The sequence below is a fragment of the Acinonyx jubatus genome, chromosome D2 (genome assembly GCF_027475565.1).
Source record: "Acinonyx jubatus isolate Ajub_Pintada_27869175 chromosome D2, VMU_Ajub_asm_v1.0, whole genome shotgun sequence".
Lineage (NCBI taxonomy): Eukaryota > Metazoa > Chordata > Mammalia > Carnivora > Felidae > Acinonyx > Acinonyx jubatus.
In genome coordinates, this window is record NC_069393.1 from 73,992,190 (window position 1) to 74,009,043 (window position 16,854).

General features: G+C 56.9%; 1 protein-coding gene across 2 annotated transcripts in view; it reads left to right on the forward strand.

Moving 5' to 3' along the window:
- Positions 1-10,239, forward strand: part of GRK5 (G protein-coupled receptor kinase 5) — a 211,345-nt gene extending 201,106 nt beyond the window's left edge. For both annotated transcript variants that reach the window (XM_015065880.3, XM_027063232.2), the window contains 5 exons: positions 1,242-1,450; positions 5,858-5,995; positions 6,802-6,939; positions 7,488-7,619; positions 9,834-10,239. In XM_015065880.3, coding sequence (XP_014921366.3) covers positions 1,242-1,450; positions 5,858-5,995; positions 6,802-6,939; positions 7,488-7,619; positions 9,834-9,932 — 716 coding nt within the window. In that variant the 3' untranslated portion in view covers positions 9,933-10,239. The remainder of the gene's footprint in view (positions 1-1,241; positions 1,451-5,857; positions 5,996-6,801; positions 6,940-7,487; positions 7,620-9,833) is intronic.
- Positions 10,240-16,854: the final 6,615 nt, after the last annotated feature.

The following is a 16,854-nucleotide window of genomic DNA, read 5'->3' on the forward strand; positions in this document are numbered from 1 at the left end:
ATGGAAGGGTGGATGGATGGATGGATGGATGGATGGAAGAATGGAAGGATGGATGGATGGATGGATGGATGGATGGATGGATGAACGGAAGGATGTATGGATGGATGGGTGGATGGATGGAAGGAAGGATGGATGGAAGGATGGATGGATGGATGGATGGAAGGATGGATGGATGGAAGGAAGGAAGGATGGATGGATGGATGGATGGATGGATGGATGGATGGAAGTATGGGTGAATGGAAGGGTGGATGGATGGATGGATGGATGAAAGAATGGAAGGATGAATGGATGGATGGATGGATGGATGGATGGATGGATGGGTGGATGGATGGATGGATGGATGGATAGGTGGATGGATGGATGGATGGATGGATGTGTGGATGGATGGAAGGAAGGAAGGAAGGATGGATGAAAGGAAGGAAGGATAGAAGGATGGATGGATATAAGGAAGGAAGGATGGATGGATGGATGGATATATGGAAGGAAGGAAGGAAGGAAGGAAGGAAGGAAGGAAGGAAGGAAGGGTGGGTGGATGGAAGGAAGGAAGGAAGAAAGGAAGGAAGGAAGGATGGATCTGCACACCTTTGTGTACCTGTATGTCTGTCTCGCACAGAGTGCTGCCTGCCTCCATCTGCAGGGCCTCTGTTATACGTGTTATCCAGCACATGTGTTGATGCATTTGCCTCTGGATGCTTGTCACCTGCCTGAAGACATGAAACTTAACCTTTTTTGCACTTCTATGGTTAATCTAAAATTCATTTTATCAAAGTAGTGGGGAAGCCATAGTGAGAGGCTGTTTGAATTCCAGGTAACCTTAAAATCCTCTTTTCTTTGGGTGGACACACTTTCCTTCCTGACAATAATGTGTGCAGCACCTACCCTGTGCCAGATGTCATACCTGTTACTGGGACACAGCAGTGAATAAGGCAGCTCAGGTTCTAGTCGGGGAGACATCAAGGGAACAGGCCATTTCCATCCACTGTGATCAAGCTTCTGAAGCCAGAAGCACAGAGGAGAGCAGTCAGGGTGGGCTCCCTGGAAGAGACAGTATTTATGGCATTTGGTGAGTAGGAGTCAGCAGGGGAAGCCTGTCCTTGCCATGAAGCTCCAGGCGTTCTGTGAGCAACACCATCACTCGTGGATGCAGTTGGTGTGAGTCACAACCCTGGCCCCGTGTGCCCTGACTCCGCCCTGCCACCAGCTCTCTCTTACCTCCCCTCGCTCCCCCCCTCTACCCCCAGCCCCAGAGGTCCTGAACAATCAGAGATACGGCCTGAGCCCTGACTACTGGGGTCTGGGCTGCCTCATCTATGAGATGATCGAGGGCCAGTCGCCATTCCGGGGCCGCAAAGAGAAGGTGAAGCGGGAGGAAGTGGACCGCCGCGTCCTGGAGACGGAGGAGGTGTACTCTTCAAAGTTCTCTGAGGAGGCCAAGTCCATCTGCAAAATGGTGAGCTCCTGGTGGGCCAGACGCTGCCCGCGGGCTGGCTGTCCGGTGGTGGCTCCCCTCCTGCGCAAACAGGCTGACAGGGACAGGGTCAGGCACACTGGGGTAGGAGTAGTGGCAGCACCGAGCCAGAGGAACGAGCAGTCCTGGTCGTGGACCGGGGTGGTCGGCCGCGGCTGCCAGGAGAAGGCCCGGGGTGCAGGCAGGGAGGCCCCATGGCAGGGAAGGGGCTGGGGCGAACCACGGGAGACACCCAGATCCGGCCTTGTTGGGGCAAATCAACGTCTTGGAGAAAGGAGAGGATCCCAGCTGGCTCCCCGAGGCACAAAGGGATCTTGGGGCATCCCCTACCCTTGACCTTGGCGCCCTGCGGCCTCAAACTCTGGATCCCAGGCACTGACTGAGGCCAGCAGGTGCAACGCAGGTGCTGGGGTGGTGATATTTTCAGTCTTTGAACATCTTACAACAGAGTTTTCCTTCCACTCCATGGAATGCTGGCCACACTAGCTTAGGTCCTGCATGACAGCAATCTAAGGACCGTGGGACTCCATCGTCCGTGGGGACGGTGCAGGTGGGGAGCACCGTTTAGACAAGCTGGGTGGGCAGGACCAGACTGGGGCTAGGAAGCCTGATAGAGGAAGTAGTGACCGGAGCCATCAAAAATGGAGCTGGGCAGGGGGTGGGGCACCTGGGTGGCTCCGTCGGTTAAGTGACCAAGTTCGGGTCAGGTTATGATCTCACAGTTCGTGGGTTCAAGCCCCGTGTCAGGCTCTGTGCTGATGGCTCAGAGCCTAGAGCCTGCTTCAGATTCTGTCGTCCTCTCTCCGCCCCTCCCCCACCCTCTCTCTCAAAGACAAACATTAAAAAAAATTTTTTTTTGAAGCGGGGCTGGGAGAGAGTCCACCCCTGGCTGCTGCCCCTCCTCCCCCAGCCCAAGTGGCTCACCAGAGGCTTTGTGGAGGGAATGGCCCCACCTGGCTCTCGTGCTCCCGAGCTCTGCCTGTGTCCCCTTGGGGCCTCTCCCTCTGATGCAGGCCCAACTGTGCTGCACCCCCACCCCAGGCAGCTGCCCTCCAGTGCCAGGCACGCACGGACAGGAGGGCCTGGATGCCCCACTCCGGGTACCCATGAGCCCTCAGACTTCCTCTCCCTGGAGCGCTGCTGCACCTGGAACAGCAGACAGCAGGGGTGAGGCTGCCCTCCCTGCCACCTCTCTGACTCGAGTGTATAAACCACGAGGCTGGAGTGTATAGAACAGCAGGCCCGACATGCTGATTAAAGTAGTGAAGCTTCTGCTTCCAGAAAAGTCAAGGCCGCTCTATTAGTGGCCCAGGCTCCCCACCCTGAGGAGGACCCTCTCTGGAGCTATCCACTCACTGCTTGACCACTTCCTCTTACCGGCTTCAGTCTGATGTCACAGAGCCTTGGGAAGAAGGATTTGGGGCAAGATCTGCCATTTGAGCACTTCCAAAAAAGAGGACCCATAGATCTGCCATCGACATGTGTGGGAGTCACTGAAGGAGGCTTGCAGACACACACCCAAACCACGTGGCCTGTGGGCTGGCCTGTAGCCGGGCACTTGCCTGCACCCCTGGGCCTCCCAGAAACCCAAGGAGTCATGGCAGCCAGAGGTGGGGTAGGGGACAGAAGTAAGGTAGGTGGAAATGTGGGACCCTAAGGACATTTGAAAACTGGGGTAGGAGACCCGCCAATATTTGGCTTAGACGCAAGGTGTCTGTCTGGTGGGGCCAAACTGGGCGAAGGATAGAAGAGGGAAGTCATCAGCCATGGTCAGAGCATCACCAAATATCCCAGGTCAGGGTCGGGGACTCAGAGAAGCAGAACAACCCCAGCAGGACACAGGACATGCTGGGAGGACGGAGAGGCAGAGAGGCTCCGGCCCGCTGTCTGGGTGCCTGTCCGGGCACCAGGACTAGGGGCACTGCTGGCCCTCTGCTGCCCCCTGGTGGCTACTGCGGGAAAGGCGGTGGCTGAGCCTGGGACTCTGAGTGGACCTTGGCCAATGGCTTTCAAAGGTCGAGCCAGTGTCCCCTCATCTTTCTCTGCTGGAAGAACTGACAAAGCCCTCTGGCCTTGCTGCATCTTCTTAAAAATGACCATAGGGTCATGGGATTCTGGCCTTGGGCTTCCTGGCCACCCCTCCCCACAGCCTGTCCGGTCTGGCAGCCAGGCTGGCCCTGTCGCCTCCAAGAGGTGCCAGCTCAGGACACAGCAGGGCTTGTCTGTGAGGAAATCATGAAGGCTTGGGGCACATTGGACTGTTTCTAGACTCTGGCAGCTCCAGCCCTGCCTGCCCAAGAAGGCCACTCCACAGACTGCAGGGAGGCTGGTCCCTGGCCGCCTGTTCCTTCCCTGATTCCACCCTGGTGCTACAAGACCCTCTCCACTGCCCCCTGGGGTCCAGAAAATTCATACGTGTCAGTGCCCTGTCCCCTGGTCCAGTCCCTAGGCCCAGACCTCAGCCCCACCTCTGTAGGTCCCTGCTGAGTTCCAGAACTGGCCCTGACCTCCTCACAGGACCCTCCCTCTGGCCCTTCAGCCACCTCAGCCTTAATCAGCCTTCCAGCCCATCTCTTCTCCTCCTTCAGGAAGCCCACTCTGCCTGCCCCACTTGCCCAGCTCACACCACCTCTCCCTCTCACTTCTGGTGTATACCTGATACCAGGGCTGCAATCAGGTAGCACATAGATGGCTGTTCAGCCTGCACGGTGTTTTAGAAAGAGGTGGATGGCAGGTTAATTGCCAAGATTTCAAGCAGGAGAGATTTCACATGAGAACCTGGACTTTCGGCCCTGGGCACAAGCCAACACTCCAGGCAGAACTGATGGGCGGCCTGGCACAGCCCTCCCAGCCCACCTCGCCTTTATTGTCCTTGTTCGTGTTTCTGGCTGGCCGGCCCTGCAGGCTCTGGGGTCCACAGCTGGGAGGACCAGCCTCTATTCAGGGAGCCTTGCCTCTTTGGGACTTCTCAGAACAGGGAGGAGCCCTGGCCCAGCAGAGCCTGATTCCTGGAGCCTTTGTGGAACTGCAAAGCCTCTGGAGAAGACAAGCTAAAGTCCCGAGGCACCGGCTCACTGGGCAAAACATGCCTGGGTGATCGGTGGACCAGAGGTTGACATAGTGATTCTCACAGCTTAAGTCTTTTCTAGGCTGTGACCTGGTGTTTGCCCAGGTGCCGCCTTTGAGTCCTCTGTTTGAAGGGGAATGGGAAGGGAATGGCTCCTGCAAGCCTCCGCCTCTAGACCATGAACCTCAGCAGGCCCGCCTGCCCGCTGGCCCACCACCGCAACCCCAGCCCCCACGGCCAGCTGCAAATGTGCATGGTAGGAGAGCACACACAGGGTGCCAGCATATTGGAGAGAGAATGGCCTGAGGTCAGGCCATCCACTCTGATTCTGGTCTCAGAGCAAACAGATGCCCGGGGGTCAGCTGGTGGTCCTCCAGCATCACAGCCTGCCCTTCCCAGCCCCCTCCCAGCGCCGCCCCCCACTCTCCTGCCGCCCCGCCCCCCCCCCCCCCACCTCGTTCATACCTTTACCGTCTGGCCTGGCTGACTGCTTCTGCAGCCTCTTCCTGCCCTATGAACCTCCCCACCTGTGGCTTCTGAGAAGGACACTCCTCTACCCTGACCAGCATTCTCTCCAGCCAGTTCACCCTGGCCCATCCCCCGCCCCTTCATCCTTCGCCCAGACTCAAAGACAGGTGTTCCCCAAGGCTGCCCTCAGGTCTCCACCACCCGCTTTTGACAGCCGATGCCTTCCCCACCTCCCCACTCCTGGAAAGCCTGTAGCAAATGCCCTTTCCCTGCAAAGCTTCCCCGTCCCCCCAGCTGGCAGCCAGGTCGTGTTCCTCTGCCATCATGGTGTCGTACCTGTATTGCCCTGATGGGTCCTCTGAACGTGGCCTTGCTGAGGCCAGGTACTCCGTGCCCGTCGCTGGTCTCTGCACAGAGGTTTGTGCCAACTAGATACCTATCTACAGGGTACTCGGGCGTTGAGTAGACGAATGAGTGAGACCTGCAGAGACCATCCGTGCCCTTTGTAGCTTGCCTGTAGCAGAAGAAGTAACACAGTGCCACAGACATAGGCGGTGCCCAGTGTGCCGCAGGGTCGGTGTGCTGCTGTGGGGAGGGCAGGCAGGACCCCCCGCCCTCCTGCAGCCTCCAGGCATCTAAGCACGCTGCAAGGCCCGAGCAGGCCAAGGCAGTGTCCACTGGGTATCTGGGGGCGGCTCGGGCCCCGCAGAGGCTGGAGGAGGACGTGTGGGAGGCTCCGGGGTGCACCCGTGAAAGGAGATGATCACAGGGGCCTGAAGCCCCAAACCCCCTGTGGCCTTCCGCGGGAGGAAAGGCCCACCCAGCCATGACCTCTCACGGCTCTCTTGTCACAGCTGCTCACCAAAGATGCAAAACAGAGACTGGGCTGCCAGGAGGAGGGGGCTGCTGAGGTCAAGAGACACCCCTTCTTCAGGAACATGAACTTCAAGCGCTTAGAAGCCGGGATGTTGGACCCTCCCTTCATTCCAGATGTGAGTTGCCTCCCCGACCCAGGCTGCACCTGTGCACAGACTCACGACTTCAACTTAGTGAATGTCCACACTGGGCCCTGGGAGGCCACCCCGACTGACCTTGAACTCCTAGAGGGCAGGGCCAGTGGGCAAGTGAGAACAGTGGATGTTAGTGCTCTAATAGCCACAGCTCATGGTTCCGGTGCCCAGCTCCATGGTGGGCACTTACATCAGCCCCACGGCATAGGTTTTCCTAATGTCCCCACTTTGCAGGTGCGAAGACTGAGGCCAACAGGGGATATGTGACTTTCCCAGAGTTCCTAAGCATCGCGGCTGGGAGCCCAGCCCAGGCCTGTCTGGCTGCAGAGCCTGGGTGCCCGGTAGTGAGAAGTACCTGGAGGTTGTCTCTGGGCCACATGTCTCTCTGGCCCTGGGTCCCCAGCATCAGATCTCTCTGTGGGGGACAGGCTGGAGGCCCCAGCTGGGGCAGCCCTTGTTTGGACGGAGGTGCCCGGAAACACTTCCCTCATCCTGATCCTGTGGGCTCTGGGGAAAAAGAAAACCTGCTGGGGGCGTGGGGATCCCCAGGGGTGCCAAGGAACGTGAGGTCAGAGAGGGCATGTTCAGTCTCCCCACCGTGGCCCCAGCCTGGAGAGTGGGGAGGCCTGCAGCCGGCCGAAGGCCGGTGGCGGGAAGGAGCCCCTTGGCAGATCTGAGAGAGAGCAGCACCGGTCCCCTGCAAGGTGCCCCCTGCCCCCATCAGAGCCCGAGGCTGGGGGCACCGGGCCCGGGGCGGGACCCTGTGTGACCGAGCCCTCTGCCCGCAGCCCCGCGCCGTGTACTGCAAGGACGTGCTGGACATCGAGCAGTTCTCCACCGTGAAGGGCGTCAACCTGGACCACACAGACGACGATTTCTACTCCAAGTTCTCCACGGGCTCCGTGCCCATCCCGTGGCAGAGTGAGGTGAGCAGGGCGGTGGCCACATGCACCCTGAAGGGGGCCGCTGGGTCGAGGGCACCAGGCCTGGCCCAGGGCACCGTTGGCGGGGGGTCAGAAGAGGAAAAGGAGGTGAGATGGACACGGCCGTCTTTGCCGGCTGCCTCGGGAAGTCTGGCTGGGAGAGAGGAGGAAAAACAGGACCGTGGCTGGACGCACAGGTGGGAATGAGCTGGGGGAGTCGGCGCTGCTTCCAGTGGGTTGGAAATGATGGGGCAGGGGAGGGGGCGCTGGCAGGCGGAAGGGCCCGGAGCATGTGGGTGGCCTGGGCTTGGGGAGGTCTACCGGCTTGGTAGCTGGATGATGAGCACACCCTTGCGGCCAGCCGGCAGGGGAGAGGCAGTGGCAGGCAAGGAGCGGCCTGGGCCCGGGGCCCCTGAAGGACGCAGGGCAGGGGGAGGGCCTATTGGAAGCCGGCTCCAGGCAGGGTGGTGGCCCGGCCTCCGGGGCTCCTGTCCACCTAAGACGATGAACACAGCTGCTCACGCCACCTGTGGTTTGCACCCCTTCCCCAGATGATAGAAACCGAGTGCTTTAAGGAGCTGAACGTGTTTGGACCTAACGGTACCCTCTCGCCGGACCTGAATAGGAGTCACCCTCCAGAACCGCCAAAGAAAGGGCTGCTCCAGAGGATCTTCAAGCGTCAGGTGAGGGATGCCCCCACCATGGCCGGCTGTCCTGGCATTGGCCCCGGGGACGCCCTGGGGCCCAGGTACTTCCCTGAGACCAGAGCTGTGGCCTTCTCCCAGTAGCCCGTCCCAGCCCCTGAAGCCCACCGGCTGGGTAGAAGGGGCAGGGCCGGCCCAGAGCTCACCCTTCACGAGGGTTTGTCAGCCTTGGCACCGTTGGCATTCTGGGTGAATTCTCTGTCGTGGGGGCCGTCGTGTGCAGTGAGGGATACCCAGCAGCCTCCCGGCGTCTCCCCGCCAGGAGCGCCCCACTCCCGCTGTGCAAGTCAAAAACGTCTCCAGACCTTACCCAGTGTCTCTGGGGCACAGCCTCCCTGACGGAGAGCTAACTGCCCCATGTGGCCACTGTAAGGACTCCAGTTCTGTACGTAACTGCTGAACGTGACAAAGAACGGGGAGAACAGGTGTGGGAGAGGTGGTCCCCACAGAGCCTTGTGGCTCCTGGGCTGGGGCCCCATACATGGCGGCTGTGCCCCCCAGCTGGCAGCCAGAGGACACTCTGCCCCTTGAGAAGACGCATTTTTCCTCAGAGTCTGCCCCTGGATTAAGGGCTGGTGTGGGCCAGACAGAAGACGTGTCCCCACAGGCCTGTGAGTGAGAGGCCACTGAGGCCCCCACCTCATCCCCTCGTCCACCCTCCTGGCCTGGCCCCTGAAGGAGGCATGGCCCCCCCATTGCGCCCATGCCACAGCCTGGGAGGCTCCTGTGACTTATACTCCTCCCCGCCCCCCACCCCAAGGGAGCTGTGCCTCTCCCAGGAGGACGAAGAAGGAGAGGCTGTGAAGCTCTGGTCCCCAGGCCCCAGGAATCCCAGCTCCCCCACCCCCACCCCGCTAACAGGATGGGGTGGCTGTTTATGGCATTGTGGTGTGGACCAGCTCTGCACTGGCTGCTTTTTGAGAGCTTCTCCTAATTAAGCTCCACAAAAGCCCGGGCCTCCGTCCAACCATTCATTCATTCAGCCAATATGTATTGAGTGCCTACTGTGTGCTAGGCTGTTTTCTCAGGGCTGGGGATGCATCAGCAAGCCAAACTGGGATCCTTCCTTTGGGACATGCTGGTGCCATGTGAGCCCAGCGTGTGTACGATTAACCCACTTCACAGGTAGGGAAACTGAGGCTGAGGGGGTCAAGGAACTTGCCCACAGTCACAAGGCCAGTGAGCCCCTGCGAAGGATTTGGGGTTAATGGCGGGGAGCACGGATCAGACATGTGGAGAGAAAATGCAGACTGATGCCAAGTTTGGGGTTTTATCTAAAAGCTTCATGTGAGTTTCACATCCTTTTCCAAAATATACTCATGTTCATATACTATAAAAATATAATTTTTAAATGCTTCCACCAAGGAAAATGGAAGCTCCCAAAAGAAAGGAACCTGTCTCCTCCCACATGGCTGAGTCCCCAGGTCCTGGGACAGGCATTTGCTGTGGAGGCTCCCCGACTTGGGGTTCAAATCTGGCCCTGACTCTTCCTGCTACTTGGGTGGCACTGTACCGCCCCTGTCCCAGCCTTTGTGTGCCCGTCTCAAAGGTCAGTGCCCAGAGCAGGGAAGAGGGAAGTGGAGGTCAGCGGCCCTCTGCACAGCGCCCAGCACTACCACCGGGGAAGCAGATGGCCCGGGTCTCTCTCCTCCTCCCTGCAGGTGTGGGGGACCCGCACCCACGGGTATGCCAAGAGGATGCCAGGGGCACCAAAACAAGCAGCCTGTGGTTCTCGGGCCAGGCACTCGCTCAGGCCCTCTCTGCACACAGCTTGGCCCTGTGGAGAAACAACTCTTCCCCTACACTACAGGCAGGGCAACCAAGACATTTAATAACTCACCCAAGGTCACTCAGCTAAGTGGCAGGTGTCAGGCTCAAACGCATGGCAGTTTAACCTTGGGCCTGCGGTACTTAGCCGCGTAGATGTTCTGGGAGGGGCCACCTTCTCCCTCCCTGCCTGGGATTTTCTTAATTCCATACCTCCCCCTGCCTTGAGGGGTGGCCTCTGACCCTGGGTCTGCGGCAGGTGGGGGCGGGGGGGGGGGGGGTGATGTACAAGGCAGCGGAAAAAAAGAGATGGTCAGCAAGCCCTGATCGTGGCCCTGTTTTCAGATTCAGAGGCCTCTCCTGTCCACTAGGACTAACTCTCTCTCTCTCTCTCTCTCTCTCTCTCTCTCTCTCTCTCTCCTCCAGCATCAAAACAATTCCAAGAGTTCACCCAACCCCAAGACCAGTTTTAACCACCACATGAATTCAAACCATGTCAGTTCAAACTCCACGGGAAGCAGCTAGTTAGCGCTCTGGCCTTGAAGTCCACGGTGGGACCAGCCCTAGACCCTTGTCCTTAGAAACAGAACTTACGGACAGGGGAGCCCTCCAGGAGCCGGGGATGGAGGCTGCTCACCCCCTCGACGCAGAGCCTCCAGGTTTCTCAAAGAGATTTCCACTCAGGTCTGTCTCCAGAGGTGGCCCTCAAGCCGAGGTGGAACATTGCAATAGAAATCCAATTGGATACGACGACTTGCACGTATTTTAATAGCGTCATACCTAGAACTGAATTTTGTCTTTATTATTTTTAAAGAAAAGTTTTGTAAATTTCTCTATTGTCTCAGTTTACATTTTGTATATTTGTATTTAAATGAAAGTCAGACTTTGAGGGTGTATATTTTCTGTGCAGCCACTGTTAAGCCATGTGTTTTAAGACATTTTAGAGTGGGGGGGGGTGGGGGTGGGGATTTACAAAACAAAAAATGTGACTCAAGACTTCCAGAGCCTCAAATGAGAAAATGTTTTTATTAAATGTAGAAAAGGACTCACATTTCACCTTTAAAGGATTGGTTGTATCCATCTCTGTGACCTTTCCCTCACATTGATGTCACCGTGCTTTTGGCTTGTAACGATCCGAATTAAGTGCTCAAGACACAATTGGGACTTCGCCCCCCAGTCAGAATGTCCTCTGTGGGGTCTCCGGGGTCACCTGGGGCCGATGTGCTCTTTTCCTTTAGAGGCACACGATGCCAGTGTTGCTTCAGCCTTGGCCTTCTCTTCCTTCTGGAACGTGGCCGGTACGCAGAACTGGGTCTCTTTCTTTCTAAGCAGGTTCTGACTGCTGAAACCGGTATGCTTTAAGAGGCTTGCCTTTAGGGACTTTTGTTTTATTCTATTTTTAAGAGAAGCATAGCGGTGATAAGGTGTAGTCATGGAACCCCAACTATCCCAAATCCTCACGGCCCAAGGAAGCATCAGGGAGTGAGGGTCAATGGAATCATCCTGAATGAGTCCCTGGAGGGGGAGGGAGGCTTGCCCAGGGACTCCTGGCGCATTCCTTAAGCGTTTACGGGACCACAGGGTCTGGAGAGCTTCCCAAGGCCCCACAGATTCACCGGCCCAGGCGGCATGGATGGAGTTCACTCTCTAAGCAAATGGGATGCTCTAGGGGAGGGCCGGGACCCAAAGAGGCTCAAGGCCACTGTCCCTTCCTGGGAGGAGTGGGACAAAGGCAAGATGTAACGGGGCATCTCAAAACTCCAGGCACAAATAGCCCTCAGGAGGACTTGGTGGCTTTGCCAGACCAGGGTCTTCTGAAGGCAGTGTCCAGGCCCTCTGAGCACGGCCGTCCAGCAGCAAGGAGCCACCGGCCTCCTCCTGTTGCCTCCACAAGGTGACAAGAAGCAAATCCACCCTTGCCTCCCCCCCACTCCAGAATAGGGTGAGTGGTTGACAGCCCTGCTCCCCTGCCTGGCTGCGTCCCCGGCGGCTGAGCCAGCCTCCTCCTGACGGCACCGCCTGGCAGTCGCCAGGATTTCGCCCAGTGTGGAGCCTGCACTTCTGTCATCGGCATCTCCCGTCAACATGCAGATTCCTGGGCTCCACCCCAAGCCTGTGGGATGGGATGCTTTAGAAGCAGGGCCCCAGAATCTGCATCTAAAGAAGTTCTCCAGAACATTCTGACGCACCCTCAAGGAAGGGCACGTGAGCCTTGGCTGCAGTGGGGCTTTGGATGGGACCCAAAACGATTTCTTTAGGTGACGCGGGCAGTGCGAAGCATGAGCTTTTAGGGAGGAGACAGTGGCGGGGCACGGCAGCCTCATGCCCCACGCCCGTGCTCTTGCCCCCAAACTGGAGCACGCCGCTGGAGAGGGGCTGCCTTCGGGACGGGTCATTTTAGGGCGTGTGACCGATAAGTGGGAGAGAAGCAACCGGTGGGCTTCCCTCGGGTCCTCTAATGCACAGTATTATTTTCTTCAAGACCGGCTCTCGCCTCACGAGGCTGCTTCTGTTACTTTCCTGGGCTGCATACAAGATAAGTACAAACAGCCATACTCCGTTTCTGCCAAGGAAGTGGAAAGCCCCTGGCCAGTATTTTAAGAGCCTCAAGATCTTGCTGACCCTCCTTTCTTAATGGAAAGGACAGTCATCTTCCTGGGACCATCACCAGCCCGAGCCCCCACTCTCCTTCCTTCCTTGTGCCCCGTTCACAGCAACTCAGTGCTTCCCGGTGACCCGTGTAGAGAAGCCATCTCTTAATTCCTCAAAGCCCCACACTGGCCATTTGTAGGACCAGAATCATCAAGAGACAAGAGGGAAAAACATCCATCGCTGTGTGTTTCTGCATCGTGGGAGCTCAGACGATATGCACAGGCCTTTGTGGGACTCTTAAAACGACTGGAGTCTTCCTTCTCGTTCGCTGCCTGTCCCCACCCAGTGCCCATAGGACGTGGGGCCAGAGTCACCCGCCTTCCTGATCATCCTGTTCCTACTGCCCATTGTTTCCTATGAGAGTAGGGAAGTCCGTTTCAAACAATGCCTGAAAATCAGCCCTCCTTTCCAAGAAGTCCAACAAGTAGGTCCTGCCCCCCACCCTCTCCCTAGCTTCTACTCTGACTTGTTTCCTGTAGCTGCATTTTTAAAAGGCATTTTTAAATTAAGGAGGGGGAACCCACTTTCGCACCGATCCACTTATCTGGGATGAGGAGTATTTGGGCAGTGAATGAATTTAATTTTTTTTTTTAAACTGCATTTGAGCTCTTCATAGAAGGGCCTCTCTTTCTCCAAGCATGACATTTTTCTCACTGGACGCTCGCCGACCTCGTGCCTTTGAGGTGAGACGCAGGGCCTCGCAGAAGCATCTCTGCTTCTACTTTTCCGGAGACAAGCTGCTGCCCCCAGTGGGACGGGGTGGTCTCCGCCATGAGCACCACCACCAAGTGTCTATCAAGCCCCCAGGGGGGCTCCCATAATATGGCCCATAACCACACACATGCCTGACCCCTGCCTTCACAGAGGACGGCACCCTCCCCCGCCCCCCAAACGCACCACTCACTTTCTACTCTTTCTAGGCCGGGAACATCACTTTTTAAGCCATGAGGTCTCGAGGTCACTTGCACCGTTGCTAAGTGTTGCCATGTCTGGAGCAGCCCCAGGCTTATTTCCTGAAATGCACTGTTCTTAGCAGAGACTGGGGCTCCGAGGGGCAGGCAGCAGGGAGGCCGGCTGGGTGGAAGAGAGCAGGGTACCTCGTCTTGATGCACCCTTGACATGCACCACTGCAAAGAATGGTGGTGAGTTCTGGGGACTCGTGCGGACGCCACCTTGACCTCGAAGGCACAGCAGCATGCGGCCGCTTGCCCTTGAGCCTGGCAAGTCCCGACAATGCTGAGGGCATGCCCTCTGAGAAGCCAGGCTCTCCACGCCTGCTGTCGAAGCTCCTCGTTCTTCCACACCCCTGTCCTTTCCCGAAAGGTTCAGGGCGTCAGTTTCCCACGGACTCGACTGAGCTACTGACCCAGACCTCAATTCGGAGGGAACACGGCTGCCTCCTTGCACCTGGCGTCCAGGCCTTGCCAGAGGAAACAGGAGCCTCGCGGACGAGCAGAAGCCCACCGGGATGAAGTGCCACCCGGATGACATCAGCTCTCCTCTTGGGCTTCTGTGGACTCCCCCGTCCGTGTGAGCACTTGCGTCCTTCCAAGGGCAACCTCACCCGGTGTCCCCTGGCCTCATAACCCCACCCTCTGACACAGGACCTCCTAAACTTTACAGCCTTTGTTCCGAAGAAGGAGTGTGAAACCTCCGTGCATTTTGAAGGCACAGGGCTGAGACGTGACCAGCAGGGAACTCACTTCTTTCTGTCACAACGGACCAGTGAAGCCTCGTCCCCGAGGCCCCTTCCCCTTCCCCCGGACCCCACCCCACGGGCTTTCACAACCAACCCGTCCAGCTGTCAAAGCCCAGAGGGGGCGGGTCAGAGCCTGCTCGGGTGCAGGGCAGGGTTCTCGGCTGGTCTTATGCTGGGGACGGTGGTTAAAACATTTGGAAACTTAGCTCTCCCCAGGACGGAAAGACGCTTCCTCAAAGAATCTAGATTATCGTTCCCCAGTCCATCAAGACGTCATTTTTGTAATAGATCAAAAGCAAATGTTCTCGATTAGAAGAGCTTAGTGGCTGTTGGTAGCGTTAAAATAAATAATCCTTCTAGTATCCAAAGGTTTCTATTTTTTTTTTCAGGGAAATTTAAACTTTGATGGTGAATGAAAATAGTTCCCTTTTGGAGGTCATTCCTGAAGATAACGGCTTTTGTTCTGTTCTGAATCTTTGTCCGTTCCGTCTCCTATGTCACTGTGCTGCTGTATCTAGATCGAACCACTGTTGTTTTTTTAAGAGAAATAAATTCCTTAATGAAAAGAGTATTTCTTTCTTTCTGCACACGGCTGTCACCGCTGAGATGCCAGCATCTGCTGCCACCGCGTCTTGATTAACCCTCTCCTTAGGCGGACAGCTCAGGCCCCGCTGAAGCTCTGGCCCACATACACCACCCCCCACCCCCCCGCCCCGACCGCGGGAGAGAGTCCACTGGGGGAAAGTGCATGCTCTGAGCCTCTGAACTGGGGGCCCCGTCACAGGGGGGCTGTTCCCTCCGGGTCCCCAGGGCTTTCTCTGGGACCTTCTCCAGAAGCCTCCACTGACTGAGCCAGCCTCCCAGGCAGACAGAAGCCACCATCCTCCTGGGACACATGGTCTGAGGGAGAAACTCCCGGCCCACAGCACCCGCCCACCCCACCACTTACACCCCTCTGCCTGGCAACTTTGGTCCCTTCCCAAGCAGACAGGCAGGCTGGGGGCAGGTGGCTCCTTCCCTCACCTCCTGCACCCACTCAGGTCCCTTCCCTTCCTCCAGCTCCAGACAGCCATGGATTCAGTAATCAGGGGCACCGGAATGGTCTCCACCTCCTTTGTTTCCAGGATAGCTTCAAAGTGGGCATCCCCAGGGCACCAAGGAACTTAAGGCCACTATCTCTCTGGGAGGGGCATCCACAGGGTTTCAGGATCTAACTGCCCCCCTACCCCAGAGACTGAAGAGGAGGAAAGTCGGGGCCTCAGGAACAGGTTCTCAAGGTGCAGAGGGCCAGGACTCCTGGCACCACTTTGCTGCAGGCATAGGTCAGTTGCTGGGGGCCTCGCTCCGCTGTTTTGGGGGGGGGGGGGAGCAGCAGGAAAGAGGCCCGTGCAGTTGGCTAGAGGGTGAATTCTCCTTCCTACTCAGCCATTCAGCAGGTGAATTCCTACTATATCCTCAACACTATCTCGGAACCAAATCAGATAAGGCCCCTGCCCTCCTGTACCTTGCATCCCAGGAGGACGTTGCCACCGCTGGTGGATAAACCAGAGGGCATGGGAGACAGGGCAGTGCCTCTCACACTTTGAGGAGCATAGACTCACCTGGGCATTTTGAGAAAATACAGACTCTGATTCAGTAGGTCTGAGTCTGGGTCTGCATTTCTAACAAGCTCCCAGGAGAACCTGCTGGTCCGGGGACTGCCTTTGCGAAGAGGGGCCAAAACCCCAACATCAGGCCAAGGTCTGTAGTCAAATCAGGACCTACATTGCCATTGCTGTCCCTTTCTGGAACTGCATCCAGAAGTGATGTCAGGGAGGCACCTGGGTGGCTCAGTCGGTTAAGCGACGGCCTCTTGACTTCTGCTCAGCTCATGATCTCCCAGTCATGAGATCGAGTCCTGCATCCTGCTCCACACTGGGCATGGAACCTGCTTAAGATTCTCTCTCTCCCTCCTTTTCTGCCCTCCCCCACTCACACACGATCTCTCCCTCTTTCTCAAAAAAAAAAAAAAGTATAGATTTCTTAATACTCACATATGCACTACCCTTGAGGGGAGTTCATACTGTCTTCTCAAAGTCTGGCCCCTGGCCCAGTAGTGGCCACCGCCCTGGGAACTTGGGAAAGAGGGCATTCTCCACCTCCACCCCGGATCTAACCAGAAGCTCGGAGGGCAGGAGCTGATAGCAGGCCTGCCAGGTCATTCGGATGCACACTCAAGTTTGAGGATGGCTGATTTACAGAGCGCTTTCCCCTCCTTGAAATCGCATTGAAACGCCCGACAGATTCCTGTGAGGAAACGGCAGAGGCTCCGGTGGTTGAGACGCTCACCTGTAAACGGGAAACGGTGTGGAGACGTGTTTGCCTTTGTTCTTTAAAACTAGGAGCGAGGAGGGACGTCTGGGTGCCTCGGTCGGTGAGGCATCCGACTTGAGCTCAGATCATGATCCCGTGGGTCGTGACCTCAAGCTCCATGTCAGGCTCTCTGCTGTCGGCGCAGAGCCTGCTTCATTACAGTTTTATTTATTTATTTATTTATTTATTTATTTTTGAGGGAGAGAGAATTCAAAGCAGGCTCCGGCCTGACAGCACAGAGCCCAATGTGAGGCTTGAGCTTGAACTCACGAACCAGGAGATGACGACTTGAGCCAAAGTCAGACGCTCAAATGACTGAGCCACCTGCGTGCCCCACAGAGCCTGCTTCAGGTCCTCTATCCCCCTCTCGTGAGCTCTCTCTCAAAAATCAACACTTTTTAAAAATGGGAGCAAGGGGGGGCACCAGCGTGGCTAAGTCAGTGAAGTGGCCGACTTTGGTTCAGGTCACGATCTCCCAGCTCGTGAGTTTGAGTCCCACGTCAGGCTCACTGCTGTCAGCCTGTCAGTACAGAGCCTGGAGCCTGCTTTGGGTTCTGTGTCTCCCTCTCTGCTCCTCCTCTGCTGGCACTCTGTCTTTGTCTCTGTCTCCCTCTTTCTGTCAAAATAAATAAATAAATAAACATTAAAAAAAATTTTAAAAACGGGGTGCCTGGGTGGCTCAGTCGGTTGAGCGTCTGACTTTGGCTCAGGTCATGATCTCCTGGTTCATAAGTTTGAGCCCCG